We start from the raw sequence: 25263 nt of genomic DNA, 5'->3' as shown, positions 1-25263 counted from the left end.
TTGTTCATGTTTTATTAGTTTGACTAGTGTGTGTAGAGCTATGAAGACAGAAAACACTTTGTAGAAGCTGATTTGATCACAAAAAAAGAAAAATTATTCAATTATCAATAACTGAATGTTTGAGCAGCCAAATATTATTTCAATCAAACTAACTTTATTTTCAATTCTAGTCCAGATTATAATAATATTAAAATCAATGTTTAATTACATTAAATGTATTTTACATTTTCCAAAACATATGAAGAATTTTCTGTTTAATGTAATAAAGAAAATTTTGTTTCATACACTTTCCATCAGTTGAATTTAATTAGTCATTAAATCAGAGGTGGAGTCCTTCTAAGGTGGACATGTCAGTTTTAAGGTGGATATATCAGTTTTAAGGTGGTGGACATGTCAGTTGTAAGGTGGATATGTCAGTTTTTTGTCCGTTTTAAGGTGGATATGTCAGTTTTAAGGTGGACATGTTAGTTTTAAGGTGGATGTCTCAGTTTGGGTTCAGAAAGTATGTATTGTTGGTGATTTAAGAACATTATTAACATTAATGCTGATTGTAAATTCATTCCTGTTTTTCAACAACATAATAAAACATTGTCTTTTCTTGGTCGTCATATTTTGTTTTTCAGTTTAATGCTTAAAGTCCGACAGCTTCTGTGAATGTTAAAACAATGACAAGATTGGTGCTAAAAATTGGCAACAGCCTCCTGTGGTGGAATGTAACTAAGTACATTTAGTCCAGTACTGTACTTAGGTACAAATGTTGAGGTACTTCTACTTTACTTGAGTCTTTTCTTTTCATGCCACGTTCTACTTCTACTCTGCTACATTTCAGAGAGAAATATTGTACTTTTTACTCCAATAATCTTAGTTGACATCCTCCGTCTCTACACTTAAACACTGTTCGCTTGTTATCCGGTAAAAATTTGTTTTGCTAAAGTTTTTTTTTAATTGCAATGATGAACCAGAATCTATAACACGTTCATTTTACCATTGTTTACATTCAATTACTTTTTGGACTCGAATTATGCATTATATATATTGTGTAAAACCAATCACACTATCTGGCAAATTTGTAAAAAAAAAAAAAAAAAGTCTCTCAAAAAACACCAAAAAAAGTAACAAAACTGAACTTTTAGAGGAATAATGTTTGGTTTTGTCTCTTAAAGCAACACTGTAACTTTTCCAGCTTCAGTCCCCTACAGGTTGTCTCATTGGAACTATAGCGCCGGGTAGCGTGAGCTGTAGTTCCAATGAGACATCCTGTAGGGGACCGAAGCTGGAAAAGTTAAATATTGTGTTGCTTTAATGTAATTTTATATTATTGTTTATTCATCCCCTCTACATACTTTGTTCTAGCAAATAAAACTATTTTTATTTATTTAAAGTCATATTATTGTTTCTCTGTATCATTATTTTGATTATTGTCTGAAATGCTGTATATTTAAATTTATTATTTCAATAAAGTTGTAAAGAAGATAAAGTTTTAAATTGGAGGAAATACGTAACTCCAGAAGGTGGCAGTAATGAGCAACAACATGACTACCATCTAGAACACCAAAGAAGAAGACCACAGCCCACTTTTCCACTCTGAGTCAGTCCATCTCAGATGAGCTCGGGCCCAGAGAAGCCGGTGGTGTTTCTGGGTGTTGTTGATATTTGGCTTTCGCTTTGCATGGTAGAGTTTTAACTTTCACATGTAGATGTAGCGACTAACTGTGTTAACTGACAATGTTTTTTTTCCGAAATGTTCCTGAGCCCACGTGGTAATATCCTTTACATAATGATGTTGGTTTTTAATGCAGTGCTGCCTGAGGGATCGAAGGTCACAGGCATTCCATGTTGGTTTTTGGCCTTGCCGCTTACGTGCAGAGATTTCTCCAGATTCTCTGGATCTTTTGATGATATTATGGACTGGAGATGATGAAATCCCTAAAATCCTTGCAATTGTATGTTGAGAAAGTTCTTAAACTGTTGGACTATTTGCTCACGCAGTTGTTCACTAAGTGGTGAACCTCGCCCCATCCCTGCTTGTGAATGACTGAGCCTTTTGAGGATGCTTCTTTTATACCCAATCATAACCAATTAACCTGTTCACCTGTGGAATGTTCCAAACAGCTGTTTTTTTTGCATTTCTCAACTTTCCCAGTTTTTTGTTGACTCTGTCCCAGCTTTTTTGGAACGTGTTGCAGGCATCAAATTCTAAATGAGTGAATATTTGCAAAAAAAACAATGAAGTTTGAACATTAAATATCTTGTCTTTGTAGTGTATTCAATTGAATATAAGTTGAAAAGGATTTTATTTACGTTTTACACAACGTCCCAACAGACCTTGCTTGAAAAAATATTATGTATAGCTTATTAATTCTGCCATGTAACTAATATTTATTATTCACGTCAATGTATATTAACGAACTCTATTTTTCATAGTTTTCTTTCTCTGTATTTTTAGAATTGAAATACATATTCTCAGTGTTTGTTTCTCATAAGCCAAATGAAAACTTTTTTAAACTTCACTTCAATTTTAATTAGCTTTGAGATGAAGAAATTAAATTCTGTTACTTTTACTGTATGTGAATAAGCCACAATCTGTTGTAAAATAAAAAATATATTGAGTTTTATTTTTTTGTGCATTTGCATCTCCATTTTTGAGAGGAAATAAACCTTTGTTAAGTGACGTCTCCAGGCTCATGCCTTCTAACCGATGCCCCAGCCTCTCAGCAGAGGAAGTGTGACAGAGCTCTAACCTCAACTGACTCACCCGAGACAAACCAGGAAACAGTTTGTTTTTTCATCCTCACTGCAGAGAGATACATAGACTGAAAAACACGATCAGATTCACTTTCAGACCAAACTAACAACTTCCTCTGAGTGAGTTCAGCTACAGGAGAGAAAATGGAAAACTACAACCCTGCTGCTTCAACCTGCTGACACTCCACACACTGAAGGTGAGTTTGACTATATACACGACTCAAAGTGAAAGTAAATTTCAGCCATGACTCACGGTACTTTCTGTCTGTTGTGTTTTCAGCTTCACTCAGAGATAAAATGGCTTCCAGATCAGAGGAGGATCTCTGCTGTCCGGTCTGTCATGATGTATTTAGAAATCCTGTTCTTCTATCATGTAGCCACAGCTTCTGTAAAGACTGTCTCCAGAGCTGGTGGACAGAGAAACCAACACAGGAGTGTCCAGTTTGTAAGAAAAGATCTTTGTATGAACCGCCTTGTAACTTGGTGTTAAAGAACCTGTGTGAGGCCTTCTTACTGGAGAGAGATCAGAGAGCTTCAGAGGCTCTTTGCAGTCTGCACTCTGAGAAACTCAAACTCTTCTGTCTGGACCATCAGCAGCCAGTGTGTGTCATCTGCAGAGATTCAGAAACACACTCCAACCACAGATTCAGACCCATCGATGAAGCTGCACGACAACACAAGAAGAAACTTCAGGAAACTCTGGAGCCCTTAAAGAACAAGTTAAAGGTTTTTGAACAAGTTAAAGTGAAGTTTGAGCAAACAGCAAAACACATCAAGGTCCAGGCCCGACGCACAGAGACGCAGATTAAGGAGCAGTTTAAGAAGCTTCACCAGTTTCTAGAAGAGGAAGAGGAGGCCAGAATGGCTGCACTGAGGGAGGAAGAGAAGCAGAAGAGTCAGAGGATGAAGGAGAAGATGGAGGCTCTGAGCAGACAGATAGCAGCTCTTTCAGACACAGTCAGAGCCACAGAGGAGGAGCTGAGAGCTGACCACGTCTCATTCCTGATCAACTACAAGGCTGCAGTGGAAAGAGTCCAGCAGCGCCCCCTGCTGGATGATCCACAGCTGCTCTCAGGAGCTCTGATAGACCAGGCCAAACACCTGGGCAACCTGAGCTTCAACATCTGGAACAAGATGAAGGACATTATCTCCTACACTCCTGTGATTCTGGACCCAAACACTGCTGGTCCATATCTCATCCTGTCTGAAGATCTGACCAGTATGAGATGGGGAAAGAGACAGCAGCTTCCTGATAATCCAGAGAGGTTTGATAGATTCCACTCTGTCCTGGGCTCTGAGGGCTTTAACTCAGGGACTCACAGCTGGGATGTCGAGGTTGGAGACAGTACAGGCTGGTCACTCGGTGTGTTAGCAGAGTCTGTCCAGAGGAAGGGAGTCATACTGTCTGGATTATGGAGAATAATGTTGTATCAAGGTAAATACTCAGCATGGTCATTACCAGATCCAGAAACCGATCTCGTAGTGCAGAAGAAGCTCCAGAGGATCAGAGTGACTCTGGACTGGAAAAAAGGAAAGTTATCGTTCTCTGATGCTGATACTAACACACACATACACACCTTCACCGTCATACAAACTTTCTGTAGAAGGATGTTTCCATTCCTTTTCACTGAGAAGATGTTTCCATTCATTAGCACTTGGGATATTGTCCCACTGAAGATATCACCAGTGAAGGTGTGTGTGACAGTGGAACAGAGCAGTTAGAGATAAAGAGGAAGATTATATTCATAATGTTTATTTCTTAAAGGGAAAAGTCGCTGAATTTAACCTCTTAATCTGCACCTGTCCTTCTAATGTCTCATTAATACAAAAAATATGCTTGTTTTTTTGTTTAAGATATGTTTAGTTTTACTTATTGTTTGTTTAGTTTGACATTCTTTGTTTTGGTTTACCTATTTTTTGTAATTCATCTAGCTGACACTTTTATCCAAGCGATTTACAATACAACCCAAAAATTGCAAGGATTCTACATAAATATTATCTTTATTAAATATTTTATCAAACTGCTTCAAGTGATGCAGTCAAAAGCAAGTTTTTTTTCATGTGTAAAATGATTTCATTCCTTTTTTGATCTTTTGGTTCATTTAGCCTTTTGCTTTTTTATCAATACTGTTTTTATTTTAAATTGTTGTTCATGTTTTATTAGTTTGACTAGTGTGTGTAGAGCCATGAAGACAGAAAACACTTTGTAGAAGCTGATTTGATCACAAAAAAAGAAAAATTATTCAATTATCAATAACTGAATGTTTGAGCAGTCAAATATTATTTCAATCAAACTAACTTTATTTTCAATTCTAGTCCAGATTATAATAATATTAAAATCAATGTTTAATTACATTAAATGTATTTTACATTTTCCAAAACATATGAAGAATTTTCTGTTTAATGTAATAAAGAAAATTTTGTTTCATACACTTTCCATCAGTTGAATTTAATTAGTCATTAAATCAGAGGTGGAGTCCTTCTAAGGTGGACATGTCAGTTTTAAGGTGGATATATCAGTTTTAAGGTGGTGGACACTTACAAAGTTTGTAAGAAAAGATCTTTGTATGATCCACCTTGTAACCTGGTGTTAAAGAACCTGTGTGAGGCCTTCTTACTGGAGAGAGATCAGAGAGCTTCAGAGGGTCTCTGCAGTCTGCACTCTGAGAAACTCAAACTCTTCTGTCTGGACCATCAGCAGCCAGTGTGTGTCATCTGCAGAGATTCAGAAACACACTCCAACCACAGAATCAGACCCATCGATGAAGCTGCACGACAACACAAGAAGAAACTTCAGGAAACTCTGGAGCCCTTAAAGAAGAAGTTGAAGGTTTTTGAACAAGTTAATGTGAAGTTTGATCAAACAGCAAAGCACATGAAGCTCCAGGCCCGACGCACAGAGACACAGATTAAGGAGCAGTTTAAGAAGCTTCACCAGTTTCTAGAAGAGGAAGAGGAGGCCAGGATGGCTGCACTGAGGGAGGAAGAGGAGCAGAAGAGTCAGAGGATGAAGGAGAAGATGGAGGCTCTGAGCAGAGAGATAGCAGCTCTTTCAGACACAGTCAGAGCCGCAGAGGAGGAGCTGAGAGCTGAAGACGTCTCATTCCTGATCAACTACAAGGCTGCAGTGGAAAGAGTCCAGCAGCGCCCCCTGCTGGATGATCCACAGCTGCTCTCAGGAGCTCTGATAGACGAGGCCAAACACCTGGGCAACCTGAGATTCAACATCTGGAACAAGATGAAGGACATGGTCTCCTACACTCCTGTGATTCTGGACCCAAACACTGCTAAACCCAACCTCATCCTGTCTGAAGATCTGACCAGTGTGAGAGTAGGACAGGAACAGCAGCTTCCTGATAATCCAGAGAGGATTGATAAGCACCACTGTGTCCTGGGCTCTGAGGGCTTTAACTCAGGGACTCACAGCTGGGATGTCGAGGTTGGAGACAAAGCAGTCTGGTCACTGGGAGTGTTAGCAGAGTCTGTCCAGAGAAAGGGATTCATACAGTCTGGATTATGGAGAATAATGTTCTATCAAGGTAAATACTCAGCACGGTCAGCACCAGCTCTGCCCACTGTTCTCGTAGTGCAGAAGCAGCTCCAGAGGATCAGAGTGACTCTGGACTGGAACAGAGGAAAGCTGTCGTTCTCTGATGCTGATACTGACACACACATACACACCTTCACACACACTTTCACTGAGAAGATGTTTCCATTCATTTTCACTGGGGATGAAGTCCCACTGAAGATATCACCAGTGAAGGTGTGTGTAACAGTGGAGCAGAGCAGTTAGAGATAAAGAGGATGATTATATTCATGATGTTCTTTATTTCTTAAAGGGAATATTCGCTGAATTTCACCTCTTATGTAATTTGCACCTGTCATCCCAATGTCTCATTTTTACAAAGATATGTTTCATTTTCTTTTCATTTGTTGTTTAGTTTAACAATCTGCTTTTTGTTTAGTTGACCTTTTTAAAGATTACATTAATCTAGCTGACCCCTTTATCCATGCGATTTACAATACAACCCAAAAATTGCAGAATTCTGCAAACTCCTGGGGGCCTTGGAGCACACACCATATATAGAGGCTCTGTCCTCGACACAGAGGCTGCAGGTTCAATTCCGACCTGCAGCACTTTTCCTGCACGTCATTCCCCCTCTCTCCCCCTCATGTCCAAGCTGTCACCAAAATAAAGACCTAAATGCCAAAACAATAAAACATTTATTTTTTTTCATGTTTCATTCTTTTTTAACAATACTTTTTTTCTTTTTAAGTTGTTGTTTATGTTTTATCATTTTGACTTGTTTGTGTGGAGCAGCAAACACTTTGTAGAAGCTGATTTAATCCAAATAGAGGAAAATGAATCAATTTATCAAAAACTGCATGTTTATGCAACATCATTGTTCAGATCCCAAAAACTTTTTTCTCTTAAATTCTAGTCCAGATTGTACATTAAAATCTAAGTTAAATTACAATAAATTGATTTTAAATTTTCCAAAATATATGAACAATTTTCTAGTCGATGTAAGTGTTTCATTCAGTTTCCATCAGTTGAATTCTGCTGTTAATTATTTAATCAGAGGAGGAGTCCTTCTATTTAAGGTGGACATGTCAGTTTTAGCAGTTTTAAGGTGGGCTCCTGTGAAAGTTAAAGCAATGAGAAAATACAATAGTGCTAAAAAGTGGCAACAGCCTCCAGTTTATTCAACAGCACCATACTATCTTGTTTTTACAATCATTTCATCTCCCTCGGCTGCTAACCCTGATGAAGTGGAGAACAGTAAAGTGATGCTTAAAGTGCTCATATTATGCTCATTTTCAGGTTCATAATTGTATTTAGAGGTTGTACCAGAATAGGTTTACATGGTTTAATTTTTAAAATAAAAAACATATTTTTGTTGTACTGCACATTGTTGCAGCTCCTCTTTTCACCCTGTGTGTTGAGCTCTCTGTTTTAGCTACAGAGTGAGACATCACATTTCAGTGCAGCGTATGAGGGTGTGCCCTGACAGTACCTAGGTAAGGACTACTAGCCAGTCAGAAGCAGAGTATGAGGGTGTGCCCTGACAGTACCTAGGTAAGGACTACTAGCCAGTCAGAAGCAGAGTATGAGGGCATGCCCTGACAGTACCTAGGTAAGGACTACTAGCCAGTCAGAAGCAGAGTATGAGGGCATGTCCTGATAGTACCTAGGTAAGGACTACTAGCCAGTCAGAAGCAGAGTACGAGGGCGTGCCCTGACAGCACCTAGGTAAGGACTACTAGCCAGTCAGAAGCAGAGTATGAGGGCGTCCTACGCTAGCAGCTAGGCGAGCATTATAACTTGTGTTAAAAATAGGGCTGTCAGCATTAACGCGTTAATCGCGATGCGATTAAGGGCCAGGCATAATGCGTTAATTTTTTTTAATCGTATTAATCGCATGCCGCCATTTATTAATTTATTTTCACTTCACTTGGCTTTGCGTCGTGCCTAACAGACTACTATTTTGCCGTACTTCCTCGTAACACATCCTGCTGCTGCAGGAATAGCAACGCGGATTTCGGTGCCTCATTCTGGTGCCCTTGATATGTCTGCACTTCTCTCTGATGCTCTGAAACAGACGTTACAGGAAACAGAAACACCGCTGCACGTGACGCTAGTTAACACTCTACTCGACAGCAGCTAACGTTAGCCTACCGCTAGCTAGAAGCTGGATTAAACACGGTTACAATGCTGACAGCTAACGCTAAACTGTGTAAAGTTTGTCTGCAGCTGCTGTTGTCGGAAAAACAGACGGTGCGTTCAATGAAACTGGTAATTTACAACCTCGTGGTGCATTCAAAGTTGTTGTTAAATGCCCTTTTCCAATCTGGTGGTTGTTTTTGTCATTCAACAGCTATTTACTAGTGAAATAAGTTGTTATAGTGATTACATTATTATTAAATATTTAATTTTGATGATATGGCCTTAGCAATCAACAAGCCATTCTTTAATGTCGCCAACTGTTTAGTACCCTTCTTTTTTGTAACTTTCTTAAAAAGTATCAGTTCAGGCACCGTTAAGGCACCGGTACCGTTTTAAAAGTACCGCTTTAGCACCGGTATCCAAACCAAACAATACCCAACCCTAATATTAACTCTAGATTCAAATGTGTGACTAGATTAAATATATAATAAACAAATACAAATCTTAAAATCAAGTTCATAAAGTCATTTTCTTTGCATTCATTTGATTCCCAATCAAGATCCACTGGTAAGAATGACTTTCCATTGTTAATATGTACTTAAAAACAGTTCTGAAATGCAAAATAATAGAATTTTAATCATGTGATAAAACATGCGATTAATCGCAATTAACTATAGAAATTCAACGATTAATCGCGATTAAGAAAATGTTATCGTTTGACAGCCCTAGTTGAAAAGTGACCACGTTTGTCTCTGAAGTAAAGACTGGACTACAATAGAGCTGTTTGGAGCAGTTTGTGAACAGTGTTTTCTGTTGGAGATGGTAAGTCCCTTTGCGGTGGACTTTGGGCTTTTTCACTTTGTAAACCACAAAATGCACAAAAAAGATATAACACAATAAAGGAAAGGGAAAAAGCCACAAAGCATAATATGAGCACTTTAAGTTTGAATAGTCCAGTTTGTTTGTGGTGGTGTGAAAGCTCATCCAAACTCTGGTGCGGATCAAACAACCAAACTCTGGTCCGCTTGAAAACGGTCTCAGGGGGCTTTCACACCTATCTTGTTTGGTCCGGACCTTCAGACTTTTCAGTTTGATCCGAACCAAAATTACAGGTGTGAAACCTGTAAGAAAAGAGGTAAAGAGGTAGTCTCGGTCCAAGCTGAACCATGGTCCGGTTCTTTTATAGTGTGAAAGCATTTTTGGATGGTTCAGACTTTCGGACCAACTACAGGAAGCTCTGGCAACTATCTTCATGTTATAAGACTGGGGAAGCTCCTTTAAGGAATAGCTCAGTGCTTAGTGTGTAGGCCTACTACATGAAAGAGTATGGGACGGTGAACGCGCATTTTGGGCGGCAGGGGCTCAAGGAAAGAAAAAAGGCCTAATAGTTAATGAATATATATTTATTTGAAATTTAACCAAAGCGTTATATTAACACAACTCTGACTGCCTTACCACTTTATCTTATTTCCCTTACGCAATTGTTTAATAGATTTAATAAATACTCAACAAAATAATCAGTTCACACAGAGACTTTTTAGTATTCACTAGGTTAACCACAAACACCAAAGGAAACTCTGCCACAATGTGCATGTTTTCTAAGCTACTAGTTTCAAGTATATATTTAGAATAAGTGACTGCACAAAGGAGAGGGACATAGTTTTGTTTATTTTACAAATGGCAATAAATCATTTTAAATCTTTTAGTGTTGTTGGAACAAAAATCTTCACACTAAACTGAAAAAGGCTATTGCTGCAATTGTGTTAATTTTAAAGGAAAAACACTGCACCAATAATGAAAAAACACGGTTATTATTAGATGAGGAGCCTACGATCATAATGATGAAGTTACTGTTTAATGCATGACACTTTTTCATGTTTTCATGTCAATTTAGAGATTTTGGTCTATTTTGCTTCCATGTCTTATTTTACTCTAATGGAAATAAAACTTCCAAAATACACTTTTAGATGGTATTTGTTTTAGGCTGAATCTGTAGATTTCTTCTAAATTAATCTACGTATTTCTCGATGATTCTGTAAATGTGTTTAATTCAGTTTTTCATCAGTTGAATTTTGCTGTTATTTATTGATGTGCTTCATGATCTTGTGCACCAACTGATACTAAACTGGTTAAAACAGGTTAATCATGAATCTCTACTGAAAAAATAAATGTTTTAATCATTTGCGTATCATTACTTTTTAAGATTCAAAATTAAAATGCAAAATTGATTATCAGTGTATATTTGCTGTCCCTTCAAGTGTTGTTAAAGACACAGGGTGAGTTTTAATTGTAAGCAAACACATTTTAACATTTAAAACCTGTCATGACACAATGAATACAAGGCCTAACAAACACATCCCCTGTATTCCTGGAGAGCCATTATTTACAAAACCTTTTGTTGACACCATTCAATGTCACCACTTAAAGTACAAACTACCTCTCTCCAACAATATTCCATGTTAAATATTTCCCTCAATGTTCAATGATCCTTCATTCCCCAAAACAGAATATTCCTGAGATTTAACTAAATTATGTTTTAACCCTTAAACTACATTCATCCTAACTACTGTTAGACATGAACATAACTGTTGCATCAGCCTGCTGCACACTATCAGTCAACATATCCAGCAATGAATCTCACCTTTGGACTTAAACACAACGCTGTGTTACAACAGCTTTCAGCAGAGGAGGTGTGACAGAGCTCCTCCCCTCACCTGACTAACCTGAGACTAACCAGGAAACAGTTTCTTTTTTGTCCTCGCTACAGAGAGAAACGGACGGAAAAAACAGAGGATCAGATTCACCTTCAGATCAAACTAACAACTTCTTCTTAGTGAGTTCAGCTACAGGAGAGACAAGTGGAAAACTACAACACTGCTGAAGGTGAGTTTGACTATAAACATGACTCAAAGTGAAAGTAAATTTCAGTGAAGTTAGTAGAAAAGGGAGGGGAGCCATGACTGACTGTACTTTCTGTCTGCTGTGTTTTCAGCTTCACTCAGAGACAAAATGGCTTCCAGATCAGAGGAGGATCTCTGCTGTCCGGTCTGTCACGATGTCTTTAGAAATCCTGTTCTTCTATCATGTAGCCACAGCTTCTGTAAAGACTGTCTGCAGAGTTGGCGGACAGAGAAACCAACACAGGAGTGTCCAGTTTGTAAGAGAAGATCTTCAAGGGATGAACCACCTTGTAACCTGGTGTTGAAGAACCTGTGTGAGGCCTTCTTACTGGAGAGAGATCAGAGAGCTTCAGAGGCTCTCTGCAGTCTGCACTCAGAGAAACTCAAACTCTTCTGTCTGGACCATCAGCAGCCAGTGTGTCTCATCTGTCTGCATTCAGAAACACACTCCAACCACAGAATCAGACCCGTCGATGAAGCTGCACGACAACACAGGAAGGAGCTTCAGGAAACTCTGGAGCCCTTAAAGGAGAAGTTAAAGGGTTTTGAACAAGTTAAAGTGAAGTGTGATCAGACAGCAAAACACATAAAGCTCCAGGCCCGACGCACAGAGACACAGATTAAGGATCAGTTTAAGAAGCTTCACCAGTTTCTAGAAGAGGAAGAGGAGGCCAAAATGGCTGCACTGAGGGAGGATGAGGAGCAGAAGAGTCAGAGGATGAAGGAGAAGATGGAGGCTCTGAGCAGAGAGATAGCAGCTCTTTCAGACACAGTCAGAGCCACAGAGGAGCAGCTGAGAGCTGAAGACGTCTCATTCCTGATGAACTACAAGGCTGCAGTGGAAAGAGTCCAGCAGCGCCCCCTGCTGGATGAGCCACAGCTGCTCTCAGGAGCTCTGATAGATGAGACCAAACACCTGGGCAACCTGAGCTTCAACATCTGGAACAAGATGAAGGATATGGTCTCCTACACTCCTGTCATTCTGGACCCAAACACTGCTCATCCAAAACTCATCCTGTCTGAAGATCTGACCAGTGTGACAGGAGGAGAGAGACAGCAGCTTCCTGATAATCCAGAGAGGTTTGATAAATACCCCTATGTCCAGGGCTCTGAGGGCTTTAACTCAGGGACTCACAGCTGGGATGTCGAGGTTGGAGACAGTACAGGCTGGTCACTGGGTGTGTTAGCAAAGTCTGTCCAGAGGAAGGGAGTCATACTGTCTGGAGTACGGAGAATATTGTTCCATAAAGGTAAATACGCAGCACAGTCAGCATCAGCTCCACCCACTGATCTCGTAGTGCAGAAGAAGCTCCAGAGAATCAGAGTGACTCTGGACTGGAACAGAGGAGAGCTGTCGTTCTCTGATGCTGATACTAACACACACATATACACCTTCACATATACTATCACTGAAAAGATATCATTACTTTTTAATAAGAATTTGTTTCCATACATTAGCACTTGGGATATTGTCCCACTGAAGATATTACCAGTGAAGGTGTGTGCGACAGTGGAACAGAGCAGTTAGAGATAAAGAGGATGATTATATTCATGATGTTTATTTCTTAAAGGGAAAAGTCGCTGAATTTAACCTCTTAATCTGCACCTGTCCTTCTAATGTCTCATTAATACAAAAATATCCTTGTTTTTTTGTTTAAGATATGTTTAGTTTTACTTATTGTTTGTTTAGTTTGACATTCTTTGTTTTTGTTTAACTATTTTTTGTAATTCATCTAGCTGACACTTTTATCCAACCGATTTACAATACAACCCAAAAATTCAAGTGATGCAGTCAAAAGCAACTTTTATTTTTTTCATGTGTAAAATGATTTAATTTAGTTTTTGATCTTTTGGTTCATTTAGCTTTTTGCTTTTTTTTATCAATACTGTTTTTATTTTAAATTGTTGTTGATGTTTTATTAGTTTGACTAGTGTGTGTAGAGCCATGAAGACAGAAAACACTTTGTAGAAGCTGATTTGATCACAAAAAAGAAAAAGTATTCAATTATCAATAACTGAATGTTTGAGCAGCCAACCATTATTTAAATCAAACTAACGTTATTTTCAATTCTATTCCAGATTATAGTAATCTAAAATCAATGTCTGATTACATTAAATGTCTTTTACATTTTCCAAAACATATGAACAATTTTCTGTTTAATGTAATAAAGACAATTTAGTTTCATTCAGTTTCCATCAGTGGGGGCGTTTTCACACCTACCTCATAACCAGACTTTCAGACTTTTCAGTGTAGTCCGAACCAAAATTGCAGGTGAGAAAGGGGCCTCGGACAATGGTCCGGATCAAAAGACCAAATTTTGGTCCGATCAGAAGAGGTGGTCTCGGTTCAGACCAAACTGAACCATGGTTCGGTTCATTTGCAGTATGAAAACACTTTTTGGATGGTTCAGACATTCGGACCAATTACAGGAAGCTCTGGCAGGCTATCATCTTTTTATAAGACCGGGGAAGCTCCTTAAGGAATAGCTCAGTGCTTACGTGTATGTGAGAGAGAGACGGTGAATGTGCTCTGAATTTAAGGAATATATTAAGTCTCTCAAACTTATAGACACTAAAAAAAGTAACAAAACTGAACTTTTAGAGGAATCTTTTTTTTCCCCTTGATGTAATTTATATTATTGTTTATTCATCCCCTCTACATACTTTGTTCTTGCAAATAACACAATTTTTTGTTATTTAAAGTCATATTATTGTTTCTCAGTATCATTATTTTGAGTGTTGTCTGAAATGCTGTATACGTGAATGTATTATTTCATTAAAGTTGTAAAAAATATAAAGTTTTAAATTGGAGGAAATACGTAACTCCAGAAGGTGGCAGTAATGAGCAACAACATGACTACCATCTAGAACACCAATGAAGAAGACGTCTGGTTGTGTTTGAACCAAGGGGGTAAGCCTCTCCCCGTCACGCGTAGCTCCTATGGCGCCATTTTGATGCTAATAAGCCATCACCCGCCGTTAGTATTCCATTGACCGCCATTCATTCTGACGTCACTTTGACAGCGAATAACTTTACATCTGAAGCGTTTAAAGACTCTATTTGTCCATTGTTTATTTCTAAAGAAACACGACAATGTATAAAAGGCTCCATTACCTTGTACCTCACGTTATGGCTCCGTAGTAGACATTTTTGTAAAAATTGGCTAACGATGGTGTCATAACCACGAGACTTACTGTCGCACTGTAGAGGAATTTGGACATTTGTTATTCCTGTCAGCAGAGGAGGTAAATATGTCTTCACTTGGAAGTCTGAAGCCTTACTCAAAGTGTCAGTAAAGTAACGTTACACTTGGCAACTTCACGGCTGTTGCTGGTCCTTGTTGCTGGCTAAGTTAGTTGGCTTGAAAGCCCTGTGTTTTAGGAGCCAAACATCCCCCCCGACCTCCTCCCTACGAGGATCTTCACACTCTTATACAGCAGTAGATAATGTGCTGGTGACAGTAATAAATATGTAGAATACATCCCAATTACAGAGCTTTACTTTGTGTAGCTATATATACAAATGGTTCATGAGAAAAGCCTGTCAGGGTGTACAACACAGTGAAGCATGAATACTTGTTGCTGACAGTTTAAAAGACAATATCTTGTATTATCGGTCCATCTGAAGAGAAACAAGTAGACACAGTTTTCTATCCAACATATCTATTTAACAAAGCTGCAATGATTAATCCATTAGTTGTTATCTATTAAATTAATCGCTAACTATTCTGATAGTCGGTTTGAAAAAAATGTCACACTTTTAAATGTTTTTTTTCTTCTCTCCTCTGTGACAGTAAACTGAATATCTTTTGTGGACAAAACAAGACATTTGAGGACGTTTATCTTGGGACTTTGGGAACACTGATCCACATTTCTTTATCGTTTTCTGACATTTTAGAGACCAAACATCTAAACAATTAATTGAGAAAATATTCCACAGATTAATCGACAAGGAAAATAATCATTAGTTGCATCCCTAAACCAACCAAGGATTTGTGTTAGTTACTGTTCTTTTTACATGTATCATGAAATCATGAATAGTATTTACACCTTCTGTAGTTCTGTAAAATGCCACCACACAGCTGACATGAAATGTATTAAAAACTGCAAAATCTTGGACTGACGTACAGAGGAACACGCAGACAGAAATATGAATACTACACAACCCAATTCCAATGAAGTTGGGACGTTGTGTAAAACGTAAATAAAAACAGAATACAATGATTTCTGTGTAACATCGCCTTTCCTTCTAACAACACTCGATAAGATTTTGGGATCTGAGGACAGTAATTGTTGAATCTTTGTAGGTGGAATTCTTTCCCATTCTTGCTTGATGTACGACTTCAGTTGCTCAAAGGTCCGGGGTCTCGTTGTCATATTTTACGCTTCATAATGCACCACATAATTTCAATGGGAGACAGGTCTGAACTGCAGGCAGGCCAGTCTAGTACCCACACTCTTTCACTACGAAGCCACGCTGTTGTAACACGTGCAGAATGTGGCTTAGCATTGTGTTGGTGAAAAAATCAGGACGTCCCTGAAAAAGACGTTGCTTGGATGGCAGCATATGTTTCTCCAAAACCTGTACCTTTCAGCATCAATGGGGCCTTCACAGGTGTGCAAGTTACCCATGCCATGGGCACTAACACACCCCCATACCATCACAGATCCTGGCTTTGCGCTGATAGCAATCTGGATGGTCCTTTTCCTCTTTGGCCCGGAGGACATGACGTCCATGATTTCCAAAAACAATTTGAAATGTGGACTCGTCAGACCACAGCTCACTTTTCCACTTTGCGTCAGTCCATCTCAGATGAGCTCGGGCCCAGAGAAGCCGGCGGCGTTTCTGGGTGTTGTTGATATATAGCGAAAGCGCTTTGCATGGTAGAGTTTTAACTTTCACATGTAGATGTAGCAGCTAACTGTGTTAACTGTCAGTGTTTTTTACCGAAATGTTCCTGAGCAGTGTTGCCACAGTTACTTTGAAAAAGTAACTTAGTTACTTTACAGATTACTTGATTTTAAAAGTAATTTAGTTACTTTACAGATTACTTGATTTTAAAAGTAACTAAGTTAGATTACAAGTTACTTTATTAGTTACATTCAGCAGCTGCTGACAGCACCCCGCCGCCTCAACATAAAAATGACAACCGTGACAAAGCTGTTCTGTGAGGCAGCTCGGCATTGACAGTAGTAGGGATCTTGTTTATTATGGCACAAAACGAAGGCGAGTCAACCGTGTTTAAGGGGAGCATTTCCTCTACAACATACTGCCCGACCAACTTCTTCAACTCTCCCCCACTTACTGGTTTTGCACCGAAGTCCAGCTTTTGTTGTTTGGGTGGTGGGGGACCTTCTTCTCTCTGCTTTGCACCACCTGGCAGGACTTGCTCTGTAAGTTTGACTGCGGTGCTGCGACTCCAAATGTTTCTTCAAATTTGACGTAGTATTTTTGTAGCTAGATAGCACTTTGTCGCCACCAGCACAGTGTACAACGAACCTTAATATTGCCATCTTTAGCTGACACAAACTCAAAATAGTGACTGTATTTCCAGCTAGAAAACGCGCATCTCTCTCCTCCCTCCATTGTTGTTTACGTTTGTGTCACTGCGTGGTACACGTTAACTGTCCACATGCTGAAAACGTGACTTGTCGTCGGATAGCCTACGTGACTTCACTCCCTGATACGCAAGAAGAAAGCAAAAACAATATATATTTTTACTAAGGAAAATGACAAAAATAGTAACGCACAGTGACTTGGATAAGTAACTTTAATCTGATTACTGGTTTGGAAAGAGTAACGCGTTAGATTACTCGTTACTGAAAAAAGTGGTCAGATTAGAGTTACCCAGCATCACTGTTCCTGAGCCTACGTGGTAATATCCTTTACATAATGATGTCAGTTTTTAACGCAGTGATGTAATGACTGAGGGATCGAAGGTCACGTGCATTCCATGTTGGTTTTTGGCCTTGCCGCTTACGTGCAGAGATTTCTCCAGATTCTCTGGATCTGTTGATGATATTATGGACTGTAGATGATGAAATCCCTAAAATCCTTGCAATTGTATGTTGAGAAACGTTCTTAAACTGTTGGACTATTTGCTCACGCAGTTGTTCACTAAGTGGTGAACCTCGCCCCACCCCTGCTTGTGAACGACAAGCCTTCTGGGCAGGCACGCGGGAACCTATTTTTGACCAGGGCTGCTGAATAATAAAATAGTGGATGTCTGACGATTTCTCTCCCCAGGAAATGTTTCGGATTTTGACAGCTAAATACGTCATTTTAGCGAAGTGTCTGGGTGAGAGTGAGAAGTTTTAGAAAAGTCCTGGGCAGCCACAAATTCCACTGTTCCACAATTATGCGACAGCACTCGCCACTCCGACTCCACTGCGCGCACCCACATCATAGAAGCGCACTTGACATCATTAGCCTGTTTCAGTATATAGCTAAGGTATACTTTTCTGATCATCAAAACCACACCAGAGATGTTTGGCTTGAAAATATTTGCTAATAATCAGGCTGCAATGACCTCGCCAACAATTTCCTAACTTGTGCCTTCTCCACAGCAAATGTGTCCAAACCACGTCACAGCGGTTTCTGTTACACAAAACATATGCAATGAAAACAATCATACTTACAGGCATTGCCCTCACAGGGAACGGGATTATCTTTAAAGCAACTTAATCTTTTTGCAGAATAACCAAAGTTTCAGGAGACACTGAACCAGCGTGTAAACCGTAGTTTACACTCTTACATGAACAGGAAGTAAGCTGAACATATTCCTGTATTTCAGGATAATTACCAATTGTGCCCAGATGGCACTCTAACACAACAAATGACACAAGAAATGGCTTATCATTCATTATCATCTCAGCTGAAAAGACCGTTGAAAAGTTTCTGTCCCGAACCTCCTTCCAGGATAACTGAAGTTGCTTGGCTGTGAAGAGGGATAAAATAAGATCTGGAATCCCCAGGCACTTAGGCCCCAGATTCTGATTCCAATTGCCTTACACTCTAAACTCTAAACCATCCCTCTTAAGCGTATTCGTTTTGATGATCACTTAACCAGTGGACTGAAATAAATTACTGCGACGATAGAATAAAGTCAACACTTCTGTAGTAACAACATTTTAAAATATATACAAATACACATGCAGGCCTATACATGCGGTGTTATGGTTTTGTACATTTTCTGTTTTTTATATAATTATTCTGTATATTTCTGTTCCCTGTTGTGTCGCTGTATCTTGTGTCAAGTCTCTGTGTTTAGTTTATTTCATGTTTCCTGTCTGTTGTTCCTGTTTCCTGTTTTATTTTGATAGTCTGTTTTCTGTCTTGTCTAGCTTTACTTTGTGTTTTCCCGCCTGTGTGATTGCCTGATGTTTTCCACCTGTTTCCCAGCCCTTGTGTCACCTGCCTCTTGTTTCCTCGTTACCCTGTGTATTTAGTCTTTGTCTTCCCCTTGGCTTTTGTCAGATCGTTTTGTGTCCTGGAGCCGGCAGTTTGTATTCTGTTGTGTCCTGTCCCTGTAAGTTTGCTCCTTTTGTTTCCTGCCCGTGTTGCCGTCAGCCTGTGTTTTTCCTGTCGCTTTTGTATTTTTCTTTGAGTTTCTTCGTATGGTTTTTCCAGCCTCTGAGCTGCCGTTTTTTGTTATCAATAAATCCCTGAACTCAAGCCATCTGCTGCCTGCCTGCCTCACTCTGCATTTGGGTCCTCAATCTCTCTCAAACCTAACATGCGGGCTATACAACTGACACCTCCTTGTGTCTCCCAGTTATGCGCAAATGCTGAACAGTTCAGTCCCTATTTATTCTCTCTGGGTGTAGTCCTTCCTCTATGTCCTCAGCATGGGTGGGGGTTTACTCCTTGTACCCCAGGAAAGCAGAAAGGTCTTTACTCCAGTAAGAGTGAAACAGGAACTCCTGTATCATGTCTTCCTTATCTCCTCCACTGTCTTCGTGACTTGTATAAACACATACACATCCCTATGGGCTTTTTCCTGATCAGATAATCAATGATGTGACTGGATTAGACCATCATCCCTACTGCCAACAAACAATGAGCTGGCATTGACAGGCCACATCAGCATGGGACATTGGAAAAGTACAGAATACCCCAATAGGATGAGAGACATCAGTTGTGAAACAACTGTCATGACTATGATCATGTGAGAAGTCATGTCAGCGTTACATGACCTATAGGTACACTCCAAGTCAAAGTAATATCCCTAAAGGTGTTAGACCTATGTGTGAGTATTCAAACATATCAGTTTTCATCAACTGAAGCCTTAAAGATATTTTCCTCACTTCAGCTGACAGGGCTTTTCGAATCCTTCTGTAAAGTGATGGTGCTGCTAACGTTAGCCGAGTTGCTTGCTAACGTTATTTCAGACTCAGGCTCCCCAACAGAGGTGGTGGACGAGGAAACATCAACTGTAACATCTACAGATGAAATCTTGGTAATTTTAGCCGCATTACTATGCCGGAAGAAAAAATCTTGGATCCTTTTCTGTGACATATTCTTCTCTACAACTAACGTTCCAGTCAACTAGCCTCAGCCTGCTCGCTTCTCAGCAAGTCACGTCACTTGACTCACTTTCACTTTGACCTCTATAGCAGCTATAAGTTGATTTTTAGTAGGCTATATTCTAATCTAATCTAAATCCAGCTCCTGCCAGCAGGGGTCCTTCAGCACCCCCCTTCCCACGCCATTGCTTTTGGGGATGCTTCTTTTATACCCAATCATGACCAATTAACCTGTTCAACTGTGGAATGTTCCAAACAGCTGTTTTTTGAGCATTTCTCAACTTTCCCAGTCTTTTGTTTCCCCTGCCCCCAGCTTTTTTGGAACGTGTTGCAGGCATCAAATTCTAAATGAGTGAATATTTGCAAAAAAAACAATGAAGTTTATCAGTTTGAACATTAAATATCTCGTCTTTGTCGTGTATTCAACTGAATATAGGTTGTTTTTATTTATATTTTACACAACGTCCAAACGGTCCATGCTTGAAAATACATTATGTATAGCCTTTTAATTCTGCCATGTAACTAATAATTATTATTCACGTCAATATATATATATATATATATATATATATATTTTCTTTTTTTTTTTTTTTTTATTAATATATAAAAAAAGTTTTTTAAACTTCACTTTAATTTTAATAAGCTTTGAGATGAAGAAATTAAATTGTGTAACTGTTACTGTATGTGAATAAGCCACAATCTGTTGTAAAAAATATATTGAAAAAATGTTTAGTTTAAATTTTTTGTGCATTTGCATCTCATTTTTGAGAGGAAATAAACCTTTGTTAAGTGACGTCTCCAGGCTCATGCCTTCTAACCGATGCCCCAGCCTCTCAGCAGAGGAAGTGTGACAGAGCTCTAACCTCAACTGACTCACCCGAGACAAACCAGGAAACCGTTTGTTTTTCGTCCTCACTGCAGAGAGATACATAGACTGAAAAACACGATCAGATTCACTTTCAGATCAAACTAACAACTTCCTCTGAGTGAGTTCAGCTACAGGAGAGAAAAGTGGAAAACTACAACCCTGCTGCTTCAACCTGCTGACACACCACACACTGAAGGTGAGTTTGACTATTTACACGACTCAAAGTGAAAATGAATTGCAGTGAAGTTAGTAGAGAAGGGAGTTGAGGCATGACTGACTGTACTGACTGTTTTCAGCTTCACTCAGAGACAAAATGGCTTCCAGGTCAGAGGAGGATCTCTGCTGTCCGGTCTGTCATGATGTATTTAGAAATCCTGTTCTTCTGTCATGTAGCCACAGCTTCTGTAAAGACTGTCTGCAGAGATGGTGGAGACAGAAACCAACAAAGGAGTGTCCAGTTTGTAAGAAAAGATCTTTGTATGAACCGCCTTCTAACCGGGTGTTAAAGAACCTGTGTGAGGCCTTCTTACTGGAGAGAGATCAGAGAGCTTCAGAGGCTCTCTGCAGTCTGCACTCTGAGAAACTCAAACTCTTCTGTCTGGACCATCAGCAGCCAGTGTGTCTCATCTGTCTGCGTTCAGAAACACACTCCAACCACAGAATCAGACCCATCGATGAAGCTGCACGACAACACAGGAAGGAGCTTCAGGAAACTCTGGAGCCCTTAAAGAAGAAGATAAAGGGTTTTGAACAAGTTAGAGTGAAGTTTGATCAAACAGCAGAACACATGAAGCTCCAGGCGCGACGCACAGAGAAGCAGATTAAGGGGCAGTTTACGAAGCTTCACCAGTTTCTAGAAGAGGAAGAGGAGGCCAGGTTGGCTGCACTGTGGGAGGAAGAGGAGCAGAAGAGTCAGAGGATGAAGAAGAAGATGGAGGCTCTGAGCAGACAGATAGCAGCTCTTTCAGACACAGTCAGAGCCACAGAGGAGGAACTGAGAGCTGAAGACGTCTCATTCCTGATCAACTACAAGGCTGCAGTGGAAAGAGTCCAGCAGCGCCCCCTGCTGGATGATCCACAGCTGCTCTCAGGAGCTCTGATAGACCAGGCCAAACACCTGGGCAACCTGAGATTCAACATCTGGAACAAGATGAAGGACATGGTCTCCTACACTCCTGTGATTCTGGACCCAAACTCTTCTTATCCAACCCTCACCCTGTCTAAATATCTGACCAGTGTGAAACTAGGAAAGAGACAGCAGCTTCCTGATAATCCAGAGAGGTTTGATAGATACCCCTCTGTCCTGGGCTCTGAGGGCTTTAACTCAGGGACTCACAGCTGGGATGTCGAGGTTGGAGACAGTACAGGCTGGTCACTGGGAGTGGTAGAAGAGTCTGTCCAGAGGAAGGGAGTCATACTGTCTGGATTATGGAGAATAGGGTTCTATCAAGGTAAATACTCAGCCTGGTCCCCACCAGCTCCACCCACTGATCTTGTAGTGCAGAAGAAGGTCCAGAGGATCAGAGTGACTCTGGACTTGAAGAGAGGAAAGCTGTCATTCTCTGATGCTGATACTAACACACACAACACACACATACACACCTTCACACGCACTTTCACTGAGAAGATGTTTCCATTCATTAGCACTGGGGTTAACGTCCCACTGACGATATCACCAGTGAATGTGTGTGTGAAAGTAGAGCAGAGCAGTTAGAGATAAAGAGGATGGTTATATTCATGATGTTCTTTATTTCTTAAAGGGAATATTCGCTGAATTTCACCTCTTATGTAATTTGCACCTGTCATCCCAGTGTCTCATTATTACAAAGATATGTTTCATTTTCTTTTCATTTGTTGTTTAGTTTGACAATCTGCTTTTTGTTTAGTTGATCTTTTTAAAGATTACATCAATCTAGCTGACCCCTTTATCCATGCGATTTACAATACAACCCAAAAATTGCAGAATTCTGCAAAAACAATATCTGCATCAAATATGTTGAACTCCTGGGGGCCTCGGAGCACACACCATATATAGAGGCTCTGTCCTCGACACAGAGGCTGCAGGTTCAATTCCGACTTGCGGCACTTTTCCTGCACGTCATTCCCCCTCTCTCCCCTCTCATGTCCAAGCTGTCACCAAAATAAAGACCTAAATGCCAAAACAATAAAATATGTTGAAGTGCTGCAGTCAAAGGCAATAGAAGTTGTTTTTTCATGTTTCATTCTTTTTTAACAATACTTTTTTCTTTTTAAGTTGTTGTTTATGTTTTATCATTTTTGACTTGTTTGTGTGGAGCAGCAAACACTTTGTAGAAGCTGATTTAATCCAAATAGAGGAAAATGAATCAATTTATCAAAAACTGCATGTTTATGCAACATCATTGTTCAGATCCCAAAAACTTTTTCTCTTAAATTTTAGTCCAGATTGTACATTAAAATCTGTTAAATTACATTACATTTATTCTAAATTTTCCAAAATATATGAACAATTTTCTATTTGATGTAATAAAGAAAAGATGATTCTGTAAAAGTGTTTCATTCAGTTTCCATCAGTTGAATTCTGCTGTTAATTATTTAATCAGAGGAGGAGTCCTTCTATTTAAGGTCAGTTTTAGCAGTTTTAAGGTGGGCTCCTGTGAAAGTTAAAGCAATGAGAAAATACAATAGTGCTAAAAAGTGGCAACAGCCTCCAGTTTATTCAACAGCACCATACTATCTTGTTTTTGCAATCATTTCATCTCCCTCGGCTGCTAACCCTGATGAAGTGGAGAACAGTAAAGTGATGCTTAAAGTGCTCATATTATGCTCATTTTCAGGTTCATAATTGTATTTAGAGGTTGTACCAGAATAGGTTCACATGGATTAATTTAAAAAAAAACAAAAATAAAAAAAAAAACATATTGTTGTTGTACTGCTCATTGCTGCAGCTCCTCTTTTCACCCTGTGTGTTAAGTTCTCTGTTTTAGCTTCAGAGTGAGACCTCTCACTTCTGTTCAATCTTTGTTGGGAGTCGCACATGTGCAGTAGCTAGATAAGGACTACTAGCCAGAAGCAGAAGTATGAGGGCGTGCCCTGACAGTACCTAGGTAAGGACTGTTTGACAGGGAAGCTGTGTGCAAACAGGAATATATAGGCTGATATATCAGCAGTTTACTTGATAAGTGGTAGTAAATGTACAGTGGAGGTTTCAGTTTGTCTCTGAAGAAATGCTGCAGAAAGAAAGTTCCCATGTCTCGCTTCTCAACATCACAACAAAACAAATAGGCAGTAGGGGAGAGCAAACTGTCAGCTGGAAAAACTCTGACACAAGCTAGTTTCCAACCACTTGTCAATCGTCCAATTGTCCAACCACTTGTCAATAACAAAATGTTATCTGAAGTTCGGTAAAAAAACTCATGCGAATAAAGCTGGTGAAAGTGTGTTTCCATCCAACGGCTTTAAAGCGAATAAAAACCTGGGCGTAATGACGTCACATGCTGTTTTGCGGTCAAATTGGTATATCGAATTGATTTGAGACATTTTAAGGTGTTTCCATTCATTTTCGCACTGAATCGCACAACATTTAAGCAAACATTTGCGAACAAAGTTTTGCTAGACAAAATGGATCGCGCCATCTACCAATAAGTGATCAATATTGCACAAGTTGTAATAGTGCTTATGTGCCAGCTGATAGCAACATATCAAGCTATAATAAGAAAACAACGACGCTATCAACACATTGCTAAGATGATGCAGATGCAGATGTAGTAAATGCCCGACAACAATGGACAGTGTGGGAACGACAGCTCGTAAATTAAATTAAAAAAGTCTCTTGTCTCCTCGTTCGTCCACTTACATCTGTCTTTGTTGTTGTTGTGTGCAAACAGAGTGGAAATACTGGGCGGAAATTAACTAAAACTTCTTCTTCTTTGTTTTGTGGTGGGTTGCAACCATAAAATGACCTAAAACTTAATCGCAATTCTTTATTTATTCCGCAAATAATGTTTCCATTCAGGAAAATTATCGCATAAGCCGTATATCGATCAAGATAAAGTCCGATGAGACCGAAAGTATTTCCTTTGAGTCGATATTCATGAAATTCAATCGAATTTTACTGTTTCCATAGGGCATTTTTCATTCGATATCACTTAATTCAGATAAAGACATGTGGATGGAAACATAGCTACAGAGAGAGAGAGGATACAAGAGGACGAGGAAGCCCATCTACAAACCAATCAATTCATGGGCGTCAGTTTTGGTCATGTCTACTTTTTTCTGTTGTGATGGACCGATATTACAAGATATTGTTTTGTAAACTGTCAGCAACTTCCATGTGACCGTTCATCATGTAACCCCCTAATTTCGTAGAATATCATACGAATTGTTGTGCATAACTTTTTGTTTGTTATCATATGAACCTGTTCATGAGAATGCGTTGACCTGCACATTTGGGATTCTCAGTTGTCATGAGCTAGTTTATCATCAGACACCTGATGCCACTATGCTAGTCTGAATGTCAAGTCAATTAACATTTTCAAATGTAGCTGAAGCTTGGAACGAATTATGTCCAAAACAAT

At 39.4% G+C, this 25263-nt stretch overlaps 3 protein-coding genes across 5 annotated transcripts in view; all 3 read left to right on the top strand.

The window, feature by feature from the left end:
* Positions 1 to 2740: 2740 nt before the first annotated feature.
* On the top strand, positions 2741 to 13498 carry LOC116052779 (nuclear factor 7, ovary-like). 2 transcript variants are annotated; one of them, XM_036002409.1, is made up of 4 exons: positions 2741 to 2942; positions 3026 to 3200; positions 5305 to 6571; positions 12883 to 13498. In XM_036002409.1, exons 2-3 carry the CDS (start codon positions 3043 to 3045, stop codon positions 6536 to 6538), a joined length of 1392 nt encoding a protein of 463 aa, XP_035858302.1. In that variant the 5' UTR covers positions 2741 to 2942; positions 3026 to 3042; the 3' UTR covers positions 6539 to 6571; positions 12883 to 13498. The 2 variants fall into 2 exon arrangements, with proteins under 2 accessions (XP_035858302.1, XP_031159469.1); XM_031303609.2 differs by lacking the exons at positions 5305 to 6571; positions 12883 to 13498 and having other exon boundaries at positions 3026 to 4589.
* On the top strand, positions 11133 to 23237 carry LOC116052782 (zinc-binding protein A33-like). 2 transcript variants are annotated; one of them, XM_036002410.1, is made up of 3 exons: positions 11133 to 11296; positions 11406 to 12697; positions 22302 to 23237. In XM_036002410.1, the coding sequence occupies exons 2-3, from the start codon at positions 11423 to 11425 to the stop codon at positions 22419 to 22421; spliced, it is 1395 nt and encodes a 464-aa protein (XP_035858303.1). In that variant the 5' UTR covers positions 11133 to 11296; positions 11406 to 11422; the 3' UTR covers positions 22422 to 23237. The 2 variants fall into 2 exon arrangements, with proteins under 2 accessions (XP_035858303.1, XP_031159472.1); XM_031303612.2 differs by lacking the exon at positions 22302 to 23237 and having other exon boundaries at positions 11406 to 13498.
* LOC118495300 (nuclear factor 7, brain-like) overlaps positions 20705 to 25263 on the top strand; it is a 1057410-nt gene continuing 1052851 nt past the window's right edge. The window contains exon 1 of the mRNA XM_036002415.1: positions 20705 to 20903. The gene's annotated coding sequence lies outside the window, so the exon portion shown is untranslated. The remainder of the gene's footprint in view (positions 20904 to 25263) is intronic.

Source organism: Sander lucioperca, chromosome 6 (genome assembly GCF_008315115.2).
Source record: "Sander lucioperca isolate FBNREF2018 chromosome 6, SLUC_FBN_1.2, whole genome shotgun sequence".
Classification (NCBI taxonomy): domain Eukaryota; kingdom Metazoa; phylum Chordata; class Actinopteri; order Perciformes; family Percidae; genus Sander; species Sander lucioperca.
The sequence above is the reverse complement of the archived record's forward strand: the minus strand, read 5'-3'. Positions and strand labels throughout refer to the sequence as shown.